Source organism: Perna viridis, chromosome 3 (assembly GCF_037379345.1).
Source record: "Perna viridis isolate PV_CMFRI_1.1 ecotype Kerala chromosome 3, ASM3737934v1, whole genome shotgun sequence".
NCBI classification, from domain to species: domain Eukaryota; kingdom Metazoa; phylum Mollusca; class Bivalvia; order Mytilida; family Mytilidae; genus Perna; species Perna viridis.
In genome coordinates this window covers 19,610,107-19,630,505 of record NC_142447.1, presented here as the reverse complement: position 1 = coordinate 19,630,505, position 20,399 = coordinate 19,610,107, and the positions used below count along the sequence as shown (strand labels likewise).

The following is a 20,399-nucleotide window of genomic DNA, read 5'->3' as shown; positions in this document are numbered from 1 at the left end:
TATCACTAAAACGTGTCATATCTATCGTCGAATCAATTCCAATCAAAGAAGTCGAACCAAGAACGGTTGAACTTTATTTAAAAGATGTTGTGATTAATATTGGCGTCCTTTTTCTGACCACAGTACCAGTTTACACATTTAATCAAACGACGAGGCGATCAATGACCACGTTAACAGTTAAGTCTGTTGGTTACTTAAAAACATGGATATCTGTCGAAATAAACTATGAGGTGGTCATTATACTTTTTCACATGATCATAAGTTCATCATTATTCAGTTGTTGCAATCATCTTACTTTCCTTGAACACTAGAACGGTTGGCTTGGTACTTAAACAAACTATATCTGTGTATGTATAGCGGTTTTTTTAACTTTTTGCCCAAGAATACCTAAGAGCTCTATTCTGGGGACACGTCATTTCTGGAAGATTTATCCCTCTCTTCACTTCATGAGATAATGGACGACGTCCAACGTTTCTGGAAAACGGGAGACATTTTTAATTGAGTTTTGTGGTTACAAAAGGCAAACTTTAAAAACAGATTGTGTTCTAAATTGTAAAGGAATGCATTAAACACACGACGATATCCCTATTACCTTCAATGAACTGTTGTGAAAACAGTAACGAAACAATACAAAATATGAATGTAAATTGAATCATAATCACGCATCAACAGTTATTGTTGTACAAGCAGCAAACGCACATACAATAACAACATTATCATAGCAAGAAAAATTAAACAAAAATGATAAGATTAATAAAAAAAATGTTTTGGTTTCATTTAGTTATTCCTTTTACTATGAACATTGTGTGTATGACATGTATTTTATATTTACTATGTTATCTATATGATAGGTATTTTGTTACATATGACGAGGAATTTTTGTTTTATTTTAGGACACATATGGCGTAATTACATACCTATTTGTTATTTCTGCAAAATATCGCTTCCTTTCAACTAATTTCTTTTTTGTCATTTTGCGGACAAAGCCGAGAACAACATTGATTTTGTCTGCAAGACGCATTGCATCTACGTTTATTTTCGAAGGTGAATATAAAAAATCAAGCAGTAACAAAAAATATACTGCCACTACACTTTCCAAAGAGAAGATAGTTGAAAACCATAATTCCCTTCTATCCTCTTTCGATCTCTCTACAAAAGACGATGATAGTGATCATCTATCAATGTATCGGATGCCGAAACTCCACAAAAAAATCGATACAAATAATGCCTCGTAAATAGATCTGTAAAATGTTCTACCGAGGTCTTTCGAACTATTAACTTCCATACTACAATGTAACAGCTGCCAAAGAGGATCTTCACTTGTTAATCCGGTAGAGGTATTAAGTCAATGCAAATCTTGAAAAATTCAAAAATTTTTTTTAGAAATATTCCATGCTAGATTTTTATTGGAATAAAATAACGCCTATGATATTTGAACGCTATTTATTACCATTCCCTATACTCAGTCGAAATCTTTACTCAGAAGCATAATACGTCGTTGTTACACTAAAAAGAAAAAAAAAACCTTGATATCAATATGTACATGTAGTTCTTGGTAGAGATTCTTCATACTTCGTTGCTATTCACTGACTTATTCCTTTACTCTAATGAGAATAATATAGCTGGTCTTATCCGAGAGAAGGAACATTGTTTTCCAGATTTATTTATCTCAGTTTCCGTAACATAGATGACCTTTTGTCGTTAAACAATCCCAGATTCTTGGATTTTATACATAACATCCACTCAAAAGAACATAAGATAAAGGACACTACAGACGCTATAAAGTCAGTGACTCTTATCTTCACCTATACCCCTTAAGATCGACGGAAAGGTAAAAACACTTGACCAAACTGTACGACAAAAGGAATGACTTCTCATTCCTTATCGTCAGTTTTCCTTTCACCTGTTCAACTTCCCTTAAAATAACTGCGTATATAGTTTTCATATCACAACTCATACGACATGCCGAATCTACGCGGACTTTTTGTACCGAACTAGATTTTTACTATAAGGCTTCTGTAACCCGATTATGCTGCTGCAAAATGAAATTCATTACTAGCAAAATAATGAACTCGTGGATTGTTATGATGTATATACCAGCACTATGAGAAACGACATGTTCATCTTGTCTTTGTTTTCCTTTCCTCTTTCATCCTTCCCGGACATAACTTCTTTGGACAACTCTGCGAGTATTTTTTTGTTGTTTTTTTTTCAAGAAAATCAGAGGACGCTTACCTTACCGGTGCACCTGGTCCATGCCCAAGTTTAGTGGAGTCCGGTTTGCTCATTTTTTTTGCTCAGTTTTGTTTCTTTGTACGTATTGTTTTTTCATATCATGTGTTTGTGGGTGTGTATAATACCTGTCTAGTCGTTATCCTGGGATGATATTTCTCAGTCATTGTTTGAATCTTGTTTCCCTTCATCCCAATACCAATTTCGATGTAATAGTATAAGCTTGTTCATATACTATGTGTTTTTTCTGTTCAGTCATAACTAACGTATTTATTTGGTTAGTTGATTTGCAAAGGACATAGAACAAATTAATTTAATAGGTGTATAAATTAACAGGAAAAGCGAACTTTTCTTTCGACGTAAATATATGGGTCACAGCGATCTTACAATTAAGAGAATAAAAACAGTGAGATTATAAGGCAATATTTAAATGACGAATGGTGTTCTTATCAATAATAAAATCTCTGTGAGCGTACATTTGGAATCAATTTTCGCGGATTCTGTCGAGTAAACATCAACTTTCGCGGTTTCAAAAAATGGTTAATTTTATTAATAAAAAATGGTTAATTTTATTAATTGTAAAAAAAATCAATTCCGTGGGCACTTCTTTCCAGCTTAACATCTGTCCTCCTAGAAAATTGCGAAAATAAAATGTCTTCAGTATTTTAAAGCAAAATTACGAAATAATGTCGAATTAATTTGTGTGTCGACTGTTGCATTTAAATTATTTTATGTCATTGGACCCATTATACTGCACATGTTTAAAAAAAAGAATGTTTGTTAATGTAATAAATAAAATTTAGTTACATGTATTAAGGCGTTGAAATTCAACAAGTGCAATGGACATGTTCTCGATGTTTAATTTGAACTCAATTCGTTCCATTTTCTAACCGTTCTTTTTTTACATTTAATTCTGAAAATTAGTTTCTTTACTCCAATATCTTTATACAGCTGCCTCGATCACGTTTGTTCTGAATACAATATACATATAATATTGGTTTATGAGTTGTTACAGTCAACATTTGAAGTATTTTGTTTTCTCATTATAGTCCATAGTTAACAATATGTTTGTTTACTTGTGGATACAAAGCTCATTCTATTATTTTAAGGCACTTGTATCTATTTAAAACTTTTTTTTTATCTTAAACTTATATTAAAGTAGTAATACACGTTGTATATAAGTTTGATTAATTAGAGTTACTATGTACCGGTTCTCATCAATTTCAGACACTGCCAATGGTAAAATGATTCATGGTGTAGAAAAACCCACCAAACAAACGATGATTTTTCACTCACATACGCTAGACTTTCTCATAACGATTGTCATTTCTGCAATGAGACCTGCACGTTTTAGAAAATCATACATTCATTTCCCCACTAAAATGAACCAAATGAAACTAAGTCAAGAACGATAACTCTTACAAAGTGTCAATTTCATGTACGACCTATATAGTTTTTTATCTCGGAAGCGCAACAACCAAATGATAAACTAAGACTGGTTATGTGATCAGTACCTGTTTCTGAACAAGAACTAAAACTGAATTCAGTGGGTTTTTGACACGTATGTATCACCTTCTGTCTGATTTTTAGAGAGAACTGCTACTTAAAAAAGTCAAAAAAAATATTTGAAGCTTGTTAAAGTTGTCCTTTTAGCTATACATTAAAATGTTTTTGAACCATTATGGATAGATTGGCAAAATATTAAAGGGCAAACTGATACGAAGATCAATGTAGTAGCCGTTGGGGAATCTGCACTAAAAGATCAATAACGTCACGAGTTTCAAAAGGGTGGATATCCACCACCTATATGAACGATTTAATATTAGAACAAATGAACAGTCAGCTCTTTATCCTGAGGGATTTGGTTCCGTATGTTAAACAGTATAGTACAACAATAAATTACTATATGCATAAAGCACTGGATAATGTAATTAAATTGTCAGTATTTTAGTGCATGTAAATCAAAAAGGAATCATTATCTTCAACTATCTATTAATTCTCTCCGCAATACTACATTCGTGCAAAGAGAAACGATAGTCTTGGATTTTACGAATGACAAACATGTTGAAAAGTAACCTTTGACAAAAGGCTAATTTGATAATTAATGCGTATGTGTATATTTAAGTAGTATAAACTGTTTTGCTTACTACCGGCGTCTGTACGTGCATGGTGACGAAAACTTAAAAAAAATTGAAACACATATATGTAAGGAGCATATGTTAGTATGACGTCATCAGGCCTGTGGTATTAGTCTAGTGTTTAAGTGACGACAACTTAATCATCATTGGGATTTTTGCAAAGGAAGCAATTAGGTTATAAGTCTCTTACCAAAATCAAATGGACGACGAAGTCTTCAAAAATCAACCACACGCCTGAGTAAACTGTGGCTACAAGGTATAAATTTTCAGGGCCATTAGGGAAAATATCCTAAAACGCACACTAAAACAGCTAATTTTGCCGTTAAAAAAAAGAGTCCTGCGTAGAAAACATGAAACACCAAGAGACTATGACAGCACCAATTAATATGCAGAAGTAAAGGCATTAACTTATGTTATGGAGATCATATACTCGCGTTAGCATTCGAAACACAGTAGATACATGTACTTGAAATTTTAATGAAAGATGCATTTAAATAGGAGGTAGTTTCCTTAGATGTATTTAGATTATTTCATTTCGTCTTAAACTGTGTTTGAACTTTTTGGTTGTTTTATAGTAACAATATCAATTTAACTGTTTGTAGGTTAAAAAAATTTCAATCATTAAAGTTTCTCATTTGCATTTTATGAGCAACATCGCATTTAGATAGGATGCATGTACTCAGTATATCAACGGCGTGCATAAATGTAAACAATTAATGATAGCTTCATGTATTTATCGCTGCATACGCTATGTCTGTTTCTCTCACATAAACTTTCTGGACTGATATATAAACAAACGATGATTTCTCGTAATTGAACATGTACTGTGTTTAGTTGTTTCATCGGTGTTTCTATACGAAGATGACATATGTAGATAGTAGCATGCCTGCTAGACACAAATATGCTTTAATAATATATGTATTCTAGAGGTAAAATTTATACTATAATGATTGAGATTTTACAGGAGTTTTACCAGTTTACATAGTTTTGTCATTGACGCATATTTCAATCCGTGGATTATACACATGTGGGATCATAACAAATCACGTGACGAATGACCACAGACTCGGTAAGGATATCATGTACATCACTTGAATGCAATGATGAGGTATTAAAACAGATATGAGCGAGAAATTAAAATTATCTACAATTGGATCAATAATGTTCTTTCTGCTATACGTTTTTATACTGCTGATTGACTTTTCTTATGCCAGTGTTTTCACCGGGAATGAAGAATTAGAATTGGACAATTATATTGATAGTTATCTTGGATGCAGAGATGTTCCTGGTAAGATTTAAGAATCTATTTGAAATAATGCTTCTTAGTTGTTTGTTTGTTTTTGTTGGTGTTGTTTTTGTTAAGTTTTGTTTTGTTTTGTTTTTTGTTTTGTTTTTATTTTTTGTTGGTTTTGATTTTCCTTTCTGCTATTTTAATATTTGTATATTTTTTGTTCTGTGTGTGGGTTTTTAAGTGCTAAACATTATCTAAAGCAATCTGTTCCAAATCTGCTCCTTTGTTTCATAAATCATTTAACTTGATGAATCTATTCATTACTTCAACTTTTATCGAATTGACATCTTTTACTGGTAATTAAAAGTAAGTCCTAAAATGCATTTGCTGCGTGACATGCACAGATCAAAGTTAACTTTCTGAAGGCAGAGAACGAACGGAATGCGAAGAAAATGGTGAAAAAGGGTAATTTTTTTTCAAACTCCGATACATAATGGTGAAAATATTTAGACGTTTTAAACTGGCAACCCCTGGCTTTATTCGTTGTGCAGTTGAACTCGAGATAGGAACGTTAACAGACTAACTGGTTGAATGTTGAAAAAAAGTTTATTTTCAAAACAATTATGGTTTTGGCATGATATTGGACATTATATCTCTAAGGCGTTGTACTTAAATAACATGTTCGAGCAAAAGAATGAACTCAATGATAATGATATTTCATAATACCTTCAAATTGATATTACGTACAGAAAATTCAGAAGTAATTGTGGTAGTTCCAGTATTCCTATTGCATGTGACTTAAAATCGCAATAAATTGCCTAATACATGTAAAAAAAATGTTGGATTTTTCTAAAACACGCAAACAAAAAGGTGGCGTTGCACAATCGACTAAATTAACTACACCAAAGGAACTTCTGAATTTTAAGTTCATTGCAAAGAAAAAATTTCCTTTCTTTCATATGAACCACTTTATTGTACTTTCGTGTAACAGTCTACACTGTAGTTAAAAGTATATCTTCAGAAGTGCTGTCCCTTTTAAAGGTCCACCCTGGCTGGTGTTTCTTTAGATTTAAGGACGACAACGGGAACAGCTCTACATTATACTACACAGATGTAGCTAGACACGCTGGAAAGCATGACATTTCATGCGGACACATTAATCTGAACCCGTACCAATCAGCTGATTCGTGATTTTATTCTACCTCCTATATTCCGCTTTTTTTGGTGGAAAAGCAGTGATCACTAATTTTATAGTATCTGGTGCATGTATGACTCGCCAGGGCCTAAACAAATGACCTCCTGGCGACAGAAATCGTGTCAAATGTACATTGTACAACAACATGTATGAGATCCCCGTTTCATAATTTCAGCGTTATCATGCGCTGAACGTAGTTTTTTGTGAAGTAGATATTAGATGACCGTCGGAAACCCATGCACGGATGACTATGTTTCGTATTTTTAAAACAGAATTTTATTGGAAAAAAGTAAAAAAAAAGATTTAGCAAAATTGAATGAGAAAAAAAAAACTTCTACACCAGTTTGAAATAATCGTCTGTGGAGGTTAGTGCAAAGAGTATTCAACTTTGAAACAAATGACAGGGGCGGATACAGGATTTTAGATTAGGGGGTGGGGCGAAAAATCTTTCGAGGTTAAATTTTGAAATATTCTTCTAGAGTGGGTGCAATGTAGGTACTTACGCGGTAAAATTAGTGAGAAATTTAAGTTTCAACCTAAAACCGCCTATATCTAAACATGACAACCCATACTTTGCAAATCTTAGGTGGGGGGGGGTGCACGGCCGCCACTCCCCTGCCTAAATCCGCCCCTGAATGAGATGAAATAATAGATACATGTCAAATCTAACTATAAGAATCAATTGTTTAATTATTATATTTTATGTATCATCGGTGTATAATAGCAGATCAGTTGCCGGGATCAAACGCAGTCACTGCCCATGGTGACCAATTTTGAGCGTTGGCTACCCCTTGTTTGCATTTACATTAATCCCTGGCGCGACTTGCAGTGTTATGGTGTTAGTATTTGTTCGACTTTTTCGTGCTTTACGTTTCTGGTAGCATATTTTGGTACATGTATGATGAATTCTTTGGTTATAAATACAATACCAATCAATATTGCAAATCTCCGTATAGTGTACATGTGTTAAGGCACCGACCATTTTATTAGCAGGAGGATCTTTTTAAAAAGAATAAAAGTTTCAATTTTGCAGAAAAAAAATTACTCATCCATTGATAAAAATAAATATAATGATTCTATATTTCCACATTACTTAAGACGACAGATTTTCAAATAAAAATATTGATGTTGGTTGCAGCTGAAATACGAAATATCTATGTGCTTAAAAAATCTTATCTGACATCAAATCTTTCATGGTAAAAATGGTCGTCGATGCCTAATGGTTACACTTTTATTTTTTGTAATATTTATATCCCACTCATCAGAGTGCCAGGGTCTAATTTCATTTTATTTTGCTTTATTTTTTTATTATTATTTTTTTTTATTGTATTAACAAATTACGAATTGTATACTGCGCATGATGCATTCGCTCAATTATAGAGATTTAACACAAATGGTTTATGTAAAATTTCGTATAGAACGAGATACCTGTCAGATTTGTCACCAGTTTCTACGTATATCTCAAAAATCTATGAGAGATATTAGATAATCAATGTAACTATCCTTCTTCAGCTTGGAGAGCTTTTGGAGTCTCCATTTGGTAAAAGTTGTAGGACGACTCCTTGATAATGTTATTGTCTTGAAAGATGAAAAATGATGTTTTTGCAGTTTTTAGCCAATTTCTTGAAAACAATAATCTATGGAAAAAAAACTTTCAGTCGTTGAAATAATCCATATGATAAGGCGTACAAAAGTCTTTGGACGGAAGCTGTGGGACGACTCCTTATAATATTTATTGCCTTCGAAAGGCGAAAATGAACCAGGTAAGCAATTCAGACCCCTGGGAATCTCTAGTTTATTTTACTGAGAACTTTCGTTGTTGCTCCAAAATATTTTTGCCGTAAAGAGAAATGAATTCATTGGTAACATATTCATATAATTTAGAGCAATAATAAAACAATTTTACAACAATAAAAAAAACATTTAGACTGTCTTCTCAAAATTAGAAAACATATTTTATTTTAGTTGTTGGAAGAATTAAAAGTCTCGAGAATACACCTTTTAAAAACAGTTCAAAAGCCGCAATACTATTAAATATTGAAGCCTGAGGAAACTATACCAAAAAATGAATTGTATCTGCAAGTCCTTATCTCAATTTAATTATATACTGAATGTTACATGTCAAAATCTGTGTCACATGTTGTACCAACCCGAGACTTTTTTTATTATATCGTTGATTTTACTCCAGTCAGGGTTCCCAAAAATTGACATCGTTTTCCTGCTGTTTGTATTCCACTTCATTTTAATTATTGGTAATGTGGAACAAAATCCAGGTCCGTCAACCGAAGTAGTTCTGACTATAAATGTATTTCTATGTGTAATATAAATATCCGTAGTATCAGAAATAAACTTGAATTCCTAAATGATTTCTTTGAGGGGTTCGACGTATTAAGGCTAGAAACCACTAATTCCACTTCCCATAGGCTTCTATGCTAATTTGACAATATTCAATGGCTTCTCTGGACTTTACCTTAACTTTAACCTGCAGAGGACTATATATCAGCATGATTCTACATATGTCAGCTCACAATCCTCAGAATGGCATGTGGGGTTAGCAGACCTGCAGTGCAGTACTGGTCACCGGAAGTGAAGTGTCTATAAATAGCATGGGAAATCCCAGTGTTTTCACATGATAGGGTATATTTAGAAACCATTATGGAGATTAGGCTTCACATCACAAGAAGCAAAATGTACAGAAATGTTTTTCCTTTCAGAAACTGTTTAATTTTTTTAAATAAGATGAGAACTTTTTTCACAGCACTATGAGGAACAGGGGTAATTTCTGCGTAGGACTATTTTTGCGTACGTTCCAAATGCTCATTGGTTGAATTGGTGGTCTGTAACCTTAACGATTACTGAAACACATTTAAATCCAGCAATAAAAGACATTGATATCCAACTCGATTCATTCAGTTCAAATATAGTAATGTAAAGATAGGAACACGTTTGGGGGAGGTCTTCTCGTTTAATATGTTAAAGATCACGTGGGCATCGATCGCGTACCCGAATTAGAAAACCAGACTGATGAAACACTGTGGATAATAATCAGCCCAGACATTACTAATTTGTAATACATATCGACCAGAATGGACGGATGATCTGTACTGGACACGGTTAAATCACTCATTAGGTATTACAGGTCAAATATGTGATAATATTGTGGTTGTCGGAGACCTAAAACTCAGACTTATTCAAAATGAATAATAATAAACTGCTTGACACTATCAATCTTTTCAATTTAAATAATGTAATAAGAAAGCCAACAAGGATAACTGATAATAGTATGACTCTCCTAGATCCGATAATTTTAAACAACTCTCTCAAATGTATATACTCAGATGTACTAGAAATCCCCAGAGTAATAAGTGATCATGATGCACCGGTCGCTTTTCTTGAATGTCCTAAAACGGAATCAAAATCGTATAAAATGGAAATATGGGTCTATGACAGAATTGACACAGTGAAATTTAATGCTAAATTAGACGAAATTGACTGGGCAACACTACTTCCTGACAGCATAGATGTTGATGGCGCATGTGACATTTTTACCGATAATTTTTTACAAATTGTCCGAGACTCCATACCCACTAAATATGTAATTATTAGAAAAAACGATAAACCTTGGTTTAATAGTGAGCTAAGGCGAGAAATAAAGAAAAGAGACCGATTACGGAAACGCTCCCTTCTTACAAACAAAGACAATGATATTACAAAGTGCAAACAGCAAAGAAACAAAGTCAATAATATGAAGAAAAGCACAAAAGAAGAATTCGAGCAAAACTTAGATAATATTATACTTGATAATGCCGGCAATCCAAAAACTTATTGGAAACAAATGAAGATGTTAATTAAATCTTCCAACGGGAAAAGTCAAATGTCCCCACTACAAAACATTATAAATGATCCACGGTTTGGAGATTTTGCCTTTGATGACGATGACAAATCAAATCTTCTTAATGAATATTTTTCAAATATATCACGCGTAGACTAATATTTCTCTTCCAGAATTTTGTGATTGGACAGCAAACTTTTTATCGGAAATTGATATTGAAACAAATGAGATCATCGATATTATCAAGGTAATTGAGCCAAATAAAGCATCTGGTCCAGATATCATTAGTCATAAAATGTTAAAAATATCCCCCGAAAAAATAGCTATTCCTCTAAAAATAATCTTTGATAAGTCATTGCAACAATGTAAATTTCCTTCCCAATGGAAGATGGGAAATGTTATTGCTGTATTTAAGAAGGGGGACCAGTCACTGCCCTCAAACTACAGGCCGATTTCGTTGATAAGCTGTGTAGGAAACGTTATGGAAAGAATTATTTTCAAACATGTATATAATCATTTGTACAATAATAACTTAATTTATAAATACCAGTCAGGCTTCCTTCCAAAATATTCCGCAGTTCACCAGTTATTAGAAATGTACAATTGCATATTGAATTCATTTGAAAATAAAGAAATAAATTGTTTTGTTATCTGTGTTTTTTCAAAAGCGTTTGACAAAGTATGGCATGAAGGATTACTACTTAAACTGAAAGCCTGTGGGATAAAGGGCTCATTATTCAACTGGTTCAAAAGTTACCTCTCTGAAAGAAACCAAAAGGTATTAATAAACCAATATACGTCTTCCACCTGTAATATTCAGGCGGGCGTTTCCCAAGGATCTGTACTCCTTGTTTGCTCCTTGTAATATATATCAACGATATAGCAGATACACTTACTTCACTGTGTAGATTATTTGCCGATGACACTTCATTCATTGTGTCAGGTTTTTATTAGACCTATTTTTGAATATGCAACTGAAATTTGGGAAAACTGTGGTGTTGGTAATTCTAATAAATTGGAACAATTACAATTAGAATGTGCAAGAATAGTAACTGGTTTGCCAATTTTTATAAAAAAAAACAGAATTAATCTATAAAGAAGTTGGGTGGGAAACATTAGCAGAAAGAAGAACGAAAAGAAGACTACAAATGCTTTTTTAATATGAAAAATAATAACCTCCTAATTATCTTCGTAATATTTTACCTCCTAATATACAAAGTACAACAACGTACCCCCTAAGAAATGGGGAAGATATCATTTACCTTTTGTCTTCAACTATGGATTCATTCATACCTCAACAACTAAAGAATGGAATACTCATGACCTCTCAATACGCCACTCAAAATCAATTGGACACTTTAAAATGGCATTAAAAAGAAGAACTGTCAAAACTGAAATTCTGAATACTTCTCATTTGGTCCAAGAAAACACATGAGTGTGTTTAGTCACGTTTTCGTTTTCATAAAGCGGTCAAAGATTCGTAATAGTCTAATGTACTACAAGCGAACATGTCTTAAATGGGCTATGCTCATCAACACCGTCAAATCTGTATGAATCATTTCTTCTCCTTCGTAGCTAACTTCTCAGAAGAACTTTGTTATATGTTTAATGATATAAAAAAATACTCGCATGCTCATATGTACAAATGTTTCATTGTTAATATTGTATTGCGGAAAGGACTTCATGAGTATGATTTACTTGTGTCCGATCCATTTTGTTTTGAACAAATAAAATATGTTTAAACCAAAACCCGAGACTCTGGCCGTTGGGTGATATAGGTCGAGGATTGATACAACATATTTTTTTTATATATGTGCATTATCAGTGTTTGTTTATTCCCTATATCATCTACCCTACATCACACCTCTAGACCTATATCACACCCATTCACAGACTATACTTGAAATATGGTTAAAATATATGATTTAAAGAACACGGCATGATAAAATCTGTATCACATGCTGTATCAACCCTCGACCTATATCACCCTGCGGGTTTCTATGTACCCTTGAGTTTCTATGTACCAACCTGTTTAAATCCCCTACTGTTTTTGTTCAAATATTTACTTGTTTCCTAGAAAACACAATCATGTGAAAAAATCAACAGTTTACCAAGAGAGACGTGTGGATATAATGCTACTAATTATTGTCCAATTCTCGCAAGACTAAAGAAAATGTCTTTCAACACTTCAAACATGAAATTTCCTATTTAGAGCGAAGAAAATAAGGACTGACCAGTCTTCTTTTTCACACCTCAATGTCTAGACTTCTTATTGAGGTGCCGTAAGATTAATAAATGTGTAGGCTTTTAAAAAGCGTGATATTATACTTTATGTTTGTTAAATAATTTTTAAATATTTTAAATATTCAAAATGTTTATTTAAATTGTTTAGAATTTGTTGTTAGTTTTTTTTCCCTTTTTTTTTTGGGGGGGGGGGTTGTTAGTTTTATGTTTTTCTTTATTTTCGTTTTTGTTTTTGTTTTTTGTTTTTGTTTTTTGTTTGTTTTTGTTTTTGTTTTTGTTTTGTTATTTTTTGTTTTTGCTGTTTTTGGTTCATTTGTTTAGTTTTTTTAATTTTCAAATTGATATTGCTATTCTGAGCTTTCGTTTATTACGCATAATACCCACAAGTTTTTCTTTCTTAATAGAATTTTAAATTGTAAACTAATTGCATTGCTTAATGTCGTCATTAAAGATGTAATTGAACAGTCTTACAAATTACTATACATGCCCATCGGAAGGAAATGTCGGATATTAAAACACCTCAAAAGTTAAAAGATGATTGCGCATGATATTTAACCTGATCTCCCAGTTTTAATCCCTGACAATGAAGTTAACATGAGACTGGTCGATGAATATTAGAACACGTAAATTAATTCGTAGATTCATGGAAAAAAAACTGTCTTAAATCAGGTTATTACAAAAAAAATTCCTCACTTTTCATGCAGATTTATTCAAATAACTACGGTACTTCCAGGGCTTGGAATTGCAGTAGTTAAGAATGGAGAAACATTTGCCAAAGGTTATGGAATGGCGGATGTTGAGAACCAGATTCCTGCCAACAACGCTACAATTTTCTGCCTTGGTTCAGTAAGCAAGTCAATGACAGCGATGCTACTTGCCAAACTAATATCGAAAAGAGAATACAAGTAAGACAGATATAAAAAAAATCAACAATCTTCCGAGAATTTGCGAGAGTTGTCATGTCCTTGGGTATTATATTTGTTTCCTATGTGGTCATCCTCCAAACAGGTCTACACCGAGACAACGCACGCGACACGTTAAGTAGAACTCCGCTAAGAATCATGCAAAATGTGATTCACAGATGAAAAGCCAGCATAATATCATATTATTTTTGATAGTTTGCTTGTATTGTCATAGTAAACGAAAATTAACATTGTTCATATAACCTGTGTTCTTAGGCTATAAAAATTATATAGACTACACTGTAAGATTTCAAAATTAAGGGAGATAACTCTGTAAATGACACTCAAATACAATAGGAACTATTTGATTTTTAATGTTGATTATCTCCTAAGAACAGGCAGATTTGAATGAATAATTACAGGTTTCATAATATGGACTCGTATAACAACTTAATTACTGAAATAAAAATATGTAGCCTTTTTGGGGGTGTATCACAATTTTCAGATTTTGCATGATTCTTACAAAGATAGGGACTTAAAACTTCGTTTGAATTTTGTCTAGAGCATGTACATACATATACAATAGAAATTCTAGTAGGTAATTTTTACCACATGTACCATGTGGTTATTTTTTAGCTCTATCAATATACTTTAGAAGTACGATAGAAGTACCTATGATAGAAATATGTATGGAACTTGGCTAGCCAAGGCATTCATATTTATTTAATTTGCTTTAGACATTGGCCTTACTTAATTGCAGGTCTATGCTGTAGAAAGGCGATTGACTGTTAAGTGTCATTCTCTGTAAGAATCAGGCAGTGGGTGAAACATGGTATGAAAAAACCCACCATTTATTTGACTATTGTCACCATCAGGATCAAGGAAAACGGACAAGATTTTCCACATCATGCTGGATCATTGAATTACACTGAAAATGAACATTTTGAAGGCAGATAACTCTGTCAAAAACCTCCTTTTTCTAAGATTCTATTTAAAAATTTCTGAGCAAATCCAATGATGCAGAGATCGTATAATGGTCTTTTTAAATAGAGAAAGTATCCTTGGGTGAAATTATCTTGTCGGACTGCAGGTAGGTTTTTGACATGCATGTTTCTGATTCTCCCAATTTGCCGGATTCTTACGAAAACTTACACTTTCACCTTCCTCGTACTACAATTCACTCGTTAATATTCGAACAAATGTCTGTTATTAGGCAAACAAAAATGGCCATTTTTTGTTTTTTGTTTGTTTTTTGTTCTTTTTTTTTTGTTTTTTGTTTTTCTTTTGTTTGTATTTTGATTTTTGTTGTTTGTTTGTTTGTTTTTTGTGTTATTTTTTAAAGACAAGATGTTTGCTAAGAAGGGGTCACTTTTTTACTTTATGGTAGGTTATCTTGGACATCTAAGGTGAAGGACATCCTTGGACCAGAATACACTTTTAATAAAGACTGTATTACAGACTATGTGACGCTTGCAGATGTATTGTCCCATAGAACCGGTCTTGCATCTGCAGATCTACTTTTACAGGCGGGAGTTTCAAAATCTGTTACTAGAGAGCAACAAATGAAGTAAGAATTTTCATATATTTTCCTCATCCGGGTAGCACGCCGTTTACATTTCACGACTGCCGGAAAATCATGAAACGTGATGCTGAGATGATGCAAATTTCACAATCAAATGAACTTTTTCTTTGTAATATAATCTTAGTTTTGAATGTCTTATAACACATTCGAGTCAATTATCACATTTTCACATTAATTTGCCCTTCCGTTGGTGAAAAGCGAGACTATTAAAGTAGAAGATATTCATACAATTATCATATCAACGATAGAAGGTGAGTGCGTTGATAATAATTGCATTTTTTTATTTGACTAGGAATCTTCATATTTTGCCATCGTTGTATGAATTTCGGGATGTATTTAACTACAACAATCTAGTTTACGTATTGGCGGCTCATATGGCAGAGAAGCGAACACAAAAATCATGGGAACAACTTATACATGAAGAATTATTTAAACCACTCAATATGGAATCAACAGTTCTTCTAGATACAGACTTTCATCAGTCACTTGCAGTACCATATATCATTAGCAAAAATGGATCTTTAAAACTATCTGATCAGAGATTATACAGGTAAAATATACCTGCCATTATATCGAGGTAAACGACAGACGTTCAGTCAAACTGGAAAAGCTAACAGACACGCCCGCAGAAATTGGCCAGGAAAGTGAATTCAAAGTGAAAGTAGCCTTTAAATTGGTTTAAAATTAAAATATGCAATTCGAGAATAACGAAAAAATTAAAAATAAAAGATTCATTCACAGTATCTTTTTCCTATATGATAAATTATTTTATAACTGACATGCAACCGTTTACCTATCTTATTTCACCCCTTTCACCTATCATCCCTTTTCTCAATAATTCTACAAGCGTAAGGAAAATGTATAAGTGCGATGTTCGGTTGTAGGCTGTGGCTTACTCATATTAGTACAAGAAATATTACAATCTCCTACACAGAGGGGGACTGTATTTGCTATTTCAAACCTTTGCATCCCTGCCAAAATAATAATCCCCACTCTTACTGCAAATTAGTATAGCACATCAGTAGTGCTCACGCCTCGTAATTTTCTTTTCATATAAGTCAGCGGATTGATACCTAGTAAACTAGGCTGTGGATATAGGTGTGCGGAGAAGTTCTTTTTTTTAATCCGACATACTAGTTTATTTAGCCGTAAACCTTCTTAGAAAAAGTTTTCCCCTGAAAGATTGGCCTCGAGCTTGCAAAATCAAATACAAGAAGAAAAATTGAAAGATGATATGGCTAATAAATGCAACAATAGGTGGTCGTTTAAGAAAACTTTCACGTACCTTTCTGAGATGCAAAAACGAGCAGGCTATTTCGTATATTAACCTTTTAGAGAAGAAAGCAAGACGTCGTTTTTTAGTTTATTAAATTGGCTATAATAAAAAAAAAACACACACACACACACACACACAAACGATAACTTTGAAGGATTACCGATATTAATGTTTTCCATATGTTATAGCATTCATCCTTTTGGGCCAGCTGGAAGCGTGTGTTCATCATCAGATGACATGACAAAGTGGCTTAAACTTATAACCTCGGAAGGGAAAAGTGGAAGTGGTGAAAGCTTGATTTTGGACTATATAATGACTTACCAGTTTAGGCCAGTTAGCGTTCTTTCGCCTATGTGGGCAAGGGCTTTCAGCTTGCAGCCTCAATTTCCGGTGAAATTTGACAGCTTTGCATACGGTTACGGTTGGTTTGTTTCATATTATAGAGGTATGGTATACTGATTTTACATTTGATTTCTGCTTAAGTAGTACTCCAGCTAAGAATCATGCAAAATATGATTCATGGTTGGAAATCCTACATATTTTTATTTTTGATATTTTGTTTAAAATGCTTAAGTAAACAGAAATTGACGTGTGGATTTTCATAGAACCTGTGTTCATAGGCGATAAAAGTTGTATAGAATGCACTGTAGAATCCAAAATTAAAGAAGATACCTCTTTAAATGACACTAAAATACAGTAGAAACCATTAGATTTGCAATGTGAATTATCTCCAAGGAGCAGACAGATTGGAATGAATTATTATACATTTCATCATATAGACCTACATGTATACAGCTTACACTAAACAACAAAAATAAAAAAGCTAGTGTATAGTCTTTTTTGGCGGGGTGTATCACATATTACACAATTTGCATGATTCTTACCAAAGACTGATACTTTATATGAACTTTGTCTGAGTTTTGATGTACATGTAAGAAGAAGTGTGAAATTTAAATTAGCTGTAGGAAGTGATAGGCAATGCCCATGATTTACATCCTGAATATACAATCTTTAAATACATAATAATGTTTTTATACTTGTTTCAGAAATTTTGACTCGATAAATTACCAGAACGCATTTGGAAGCACTTAATGCACTAGATACGATTAGTGTATTGCTAAAATTACACTTGAATACGCATAATATATTTTGACAATGCTTTACACGACGTAAATTATTATAAAAAAAGTAGTTCATACGGTATAATTATGATTTTTTTTTTGTAAAAATGTACGGAGCAGTAACATTTAATAATGATATAATTTCTGCAATATTCTTTTAACGAAAGTCATCTACGATTTCCTTTGTAGGTTACAAGTTACTACATCATTCTGGTTCCCTGTATGGATATAGTTGCAAAATCGCTTATCTTCCTGAAATTAAAAGCTCTTTTGTGTTTTTCAATAATGGACCAGGTGAACTGAAATTTGATGACACTATAGATCCCATTTTTTATTTCTTATTAGACCTAGTCATAGGTTATAAACCATGGCTGAACGGTACCACAGCTTGTACTTATCCGGAACCTTGGAGATCTGCACCATATGTACGTAAAAAGAGACAGACTAGAATGTTTAATATTAGTTCTCAAAATATAATTAAAAACATTGAAAGATACGTAGGCACGTACAGCAACCCTTTGTATGGGAAGGTAACATTTACTGAAGAAGACGACCATCTATTTATTAAGTATGGAACATTATTAGAAGGGAACGTAACATCGTCTTTCACTGTGAATTTGAACGCTCCTTTAGATGAAGTTTTATTTAGTACGATAAATCTCCAATTTAAAGATCTTGGTACGACCAAAAAGTATGAAAGCGTTTTAATGAGGTTAAACTTAGAACAGTACATTTTCACGAGAATGGATGATATTAATGGTGCTAGTAACATAATATGTGATTATATAATCTTCGTACCGTTTTTAGTTCGCTTGATTTACATGCGATAGCCGGTGTTAAAATCTTTATTACACATAATTATTCAACAAGCTTTAAGTATTTTTTTCTAATTCTGAAGTCGGGCCAGTAAATGCCGAAGAACGTAATATGTTACACGTTTTCAAAATGCAAAACAAAATCTGCCTTGCACAAATCTACGTGTACATTTTTTTTATGGGACCCTTTTGTGAATCTTGTCGGAGAGCTGTGTGATAGTTACTAGACTGTAACCGGATTATACTCACTTGCAATATGATGTGTGCCTCTGGCGGAGCAGGACATGCTACCCTTCAGTTGCGCCTGGTGACAGTCCCGGACCATATTGCTAAATTTAATGCTTTATTTTTTGTGTTATGAGTTACGTCTTGTTTTCCTTATCTTTATTAGTAATTTCAAATATGTTCAGGAATTTGCTACATTGTATATGCAGTTCGTTAATGTTTCCTGTGTTCACCTTCAGGCCATACACTTTAATTTGACCTATTTGAATTGCCCTATTATTGACGATTAGATGTGTTTTGTCGGTGTATAATACAGGTCAAACTAGAATTATAATCAATGCACCAAAGTTCCGACATTATAAAAATTTACACCAAAAATATGAAATCCAACTGGACGCAAATATTTAACGGGTAAACGATTGGAAATTTATTCCATTTTCTGGACGATAGCAATACACACCTCGTCGAAATATATTGTGATATTTTAACTCTCTGCATGACATAATTTTAAACACAAAATTAAGATTGACTTTTTTCCTGGAGCTTGCAAAAAGCGTGGACTACATGAATTATTGTGTTGATAACAAAAATTGGTTCATATTGCTCATTTTAAACAGGAGTTCTAACGCTAGAATACAAGTTTAATAAATCAGGACGGGCGAAAGCAAACAATGACACGTAACATCTTAAGGAGGTAGACCTAGGGTAAGGGACACAACTCTTATAAATCATCGGAACGTTTGTATTCAGCATTTTACATCAAACTCGTGTACGCATCAAAGTACCTTGCGTCGATTTCATCCTGTTTTAAAGGAATGCTTGAAAGGCTTTGGTGAAATTGAAAATGATACAAAAATATCAATCAATTCAAGAGTTATGTATCTTATGTACATACTTTATCAATTTTATGTTAAGTTAGTATTTGAGAAAAGTTTAGAAAGTAAGATTAAATGGAATCGTTCCGAAAACCCATGTTAAAGTATCGTAAAACTTATTCCTTGAAATACCTTTATGTCCCAGAATTTTGCCTTCTACCTACAATTTATTGCCAATAAACATGCACATGTTTTTATAGGAGAACGTTTCGGGCCTTGAAGCTCTCTCTGAAAGACTTGCTTTAGACTTTGTACTTTCGTAACATGCATGTATGTATCTATATTTCATGTATTTAATTGTTCATGGCAGCATTTCTTGAAAGTCAAGATGGTTGTGTATGCCGGATTTATATTGTACAATCATGTTACAATCCATTTATAATATTTACATATTTGTTTCTACTTTGTTGTTTTCTCTCTATATTGCCTTAAAGTTCGTCGATCTATATTGATCGTGTTGTTGCATGGAAACCTTTACATATACTATTTGATATATTTTGTAAGAAATGGTCTACTACTGTATGATCCTATAAAGATATTGTCCTATTCATATTTTTTGCCTGTAGAGTGTAAAACGACACACCAAAAACAATCATGACGTAAACTGTCAAATAAATGAACTCACTAAAATATACAAAATCAGCTATGAACTTAAGTAGCACTCCGGCTAAGAATCGTGCAAAATGTGATTCATGGGTAAAAAGCCTACATATTTTTATTTTTGGTATTTT

General features: G+C 33.0%; 1 protein-coding gene across 3 annotated transcripts; it reads left to right on the top strand.

The window, feature by feature from the left end:
- The first annotated feature begins 5,158 nt into the window (after positions 1-5,158).
- LOC148621351 (uncharacterized) lies at positions 5,159-20,070 on the top strand. Of its 3 annotated transcripts, none has more exons than XM_088575552.1 (6): positions 5,159-5,658; positions 13,606-13,777; positions 15,162-15,341; positions 15,649-15,906; positions 16,821-17,077; positions 17,943-20,070. In XM_088575552.1, exons 1-6 carry the CDS (start codon positions 5,493-5,495, stop codon positions 18,581-18,583), a joined length of 1,674 nt encoding a protein of 557 aa, XP_088431678.1. In that variant the 5' UTR covers positions 5,159-5,492; the 3' UTR covers positions 18,584-20,070. The 3 variants fall into 3 exon arrangements, with proteins under 3 accessions (XP_088431678.1, XP_088431680.1, XP_088431679.1); XM_088575553.1 differs by having other exon boundaries at positions 5,346-5,658; positions 18,099-18,624; XM_088575554.1 differs by lacking the exon at positions 13,606-13,777 and having other exon boundaries at positions 5,228-5,658.
- Positions 20,071-20,399: the final 329 nt, after the last annotated feature.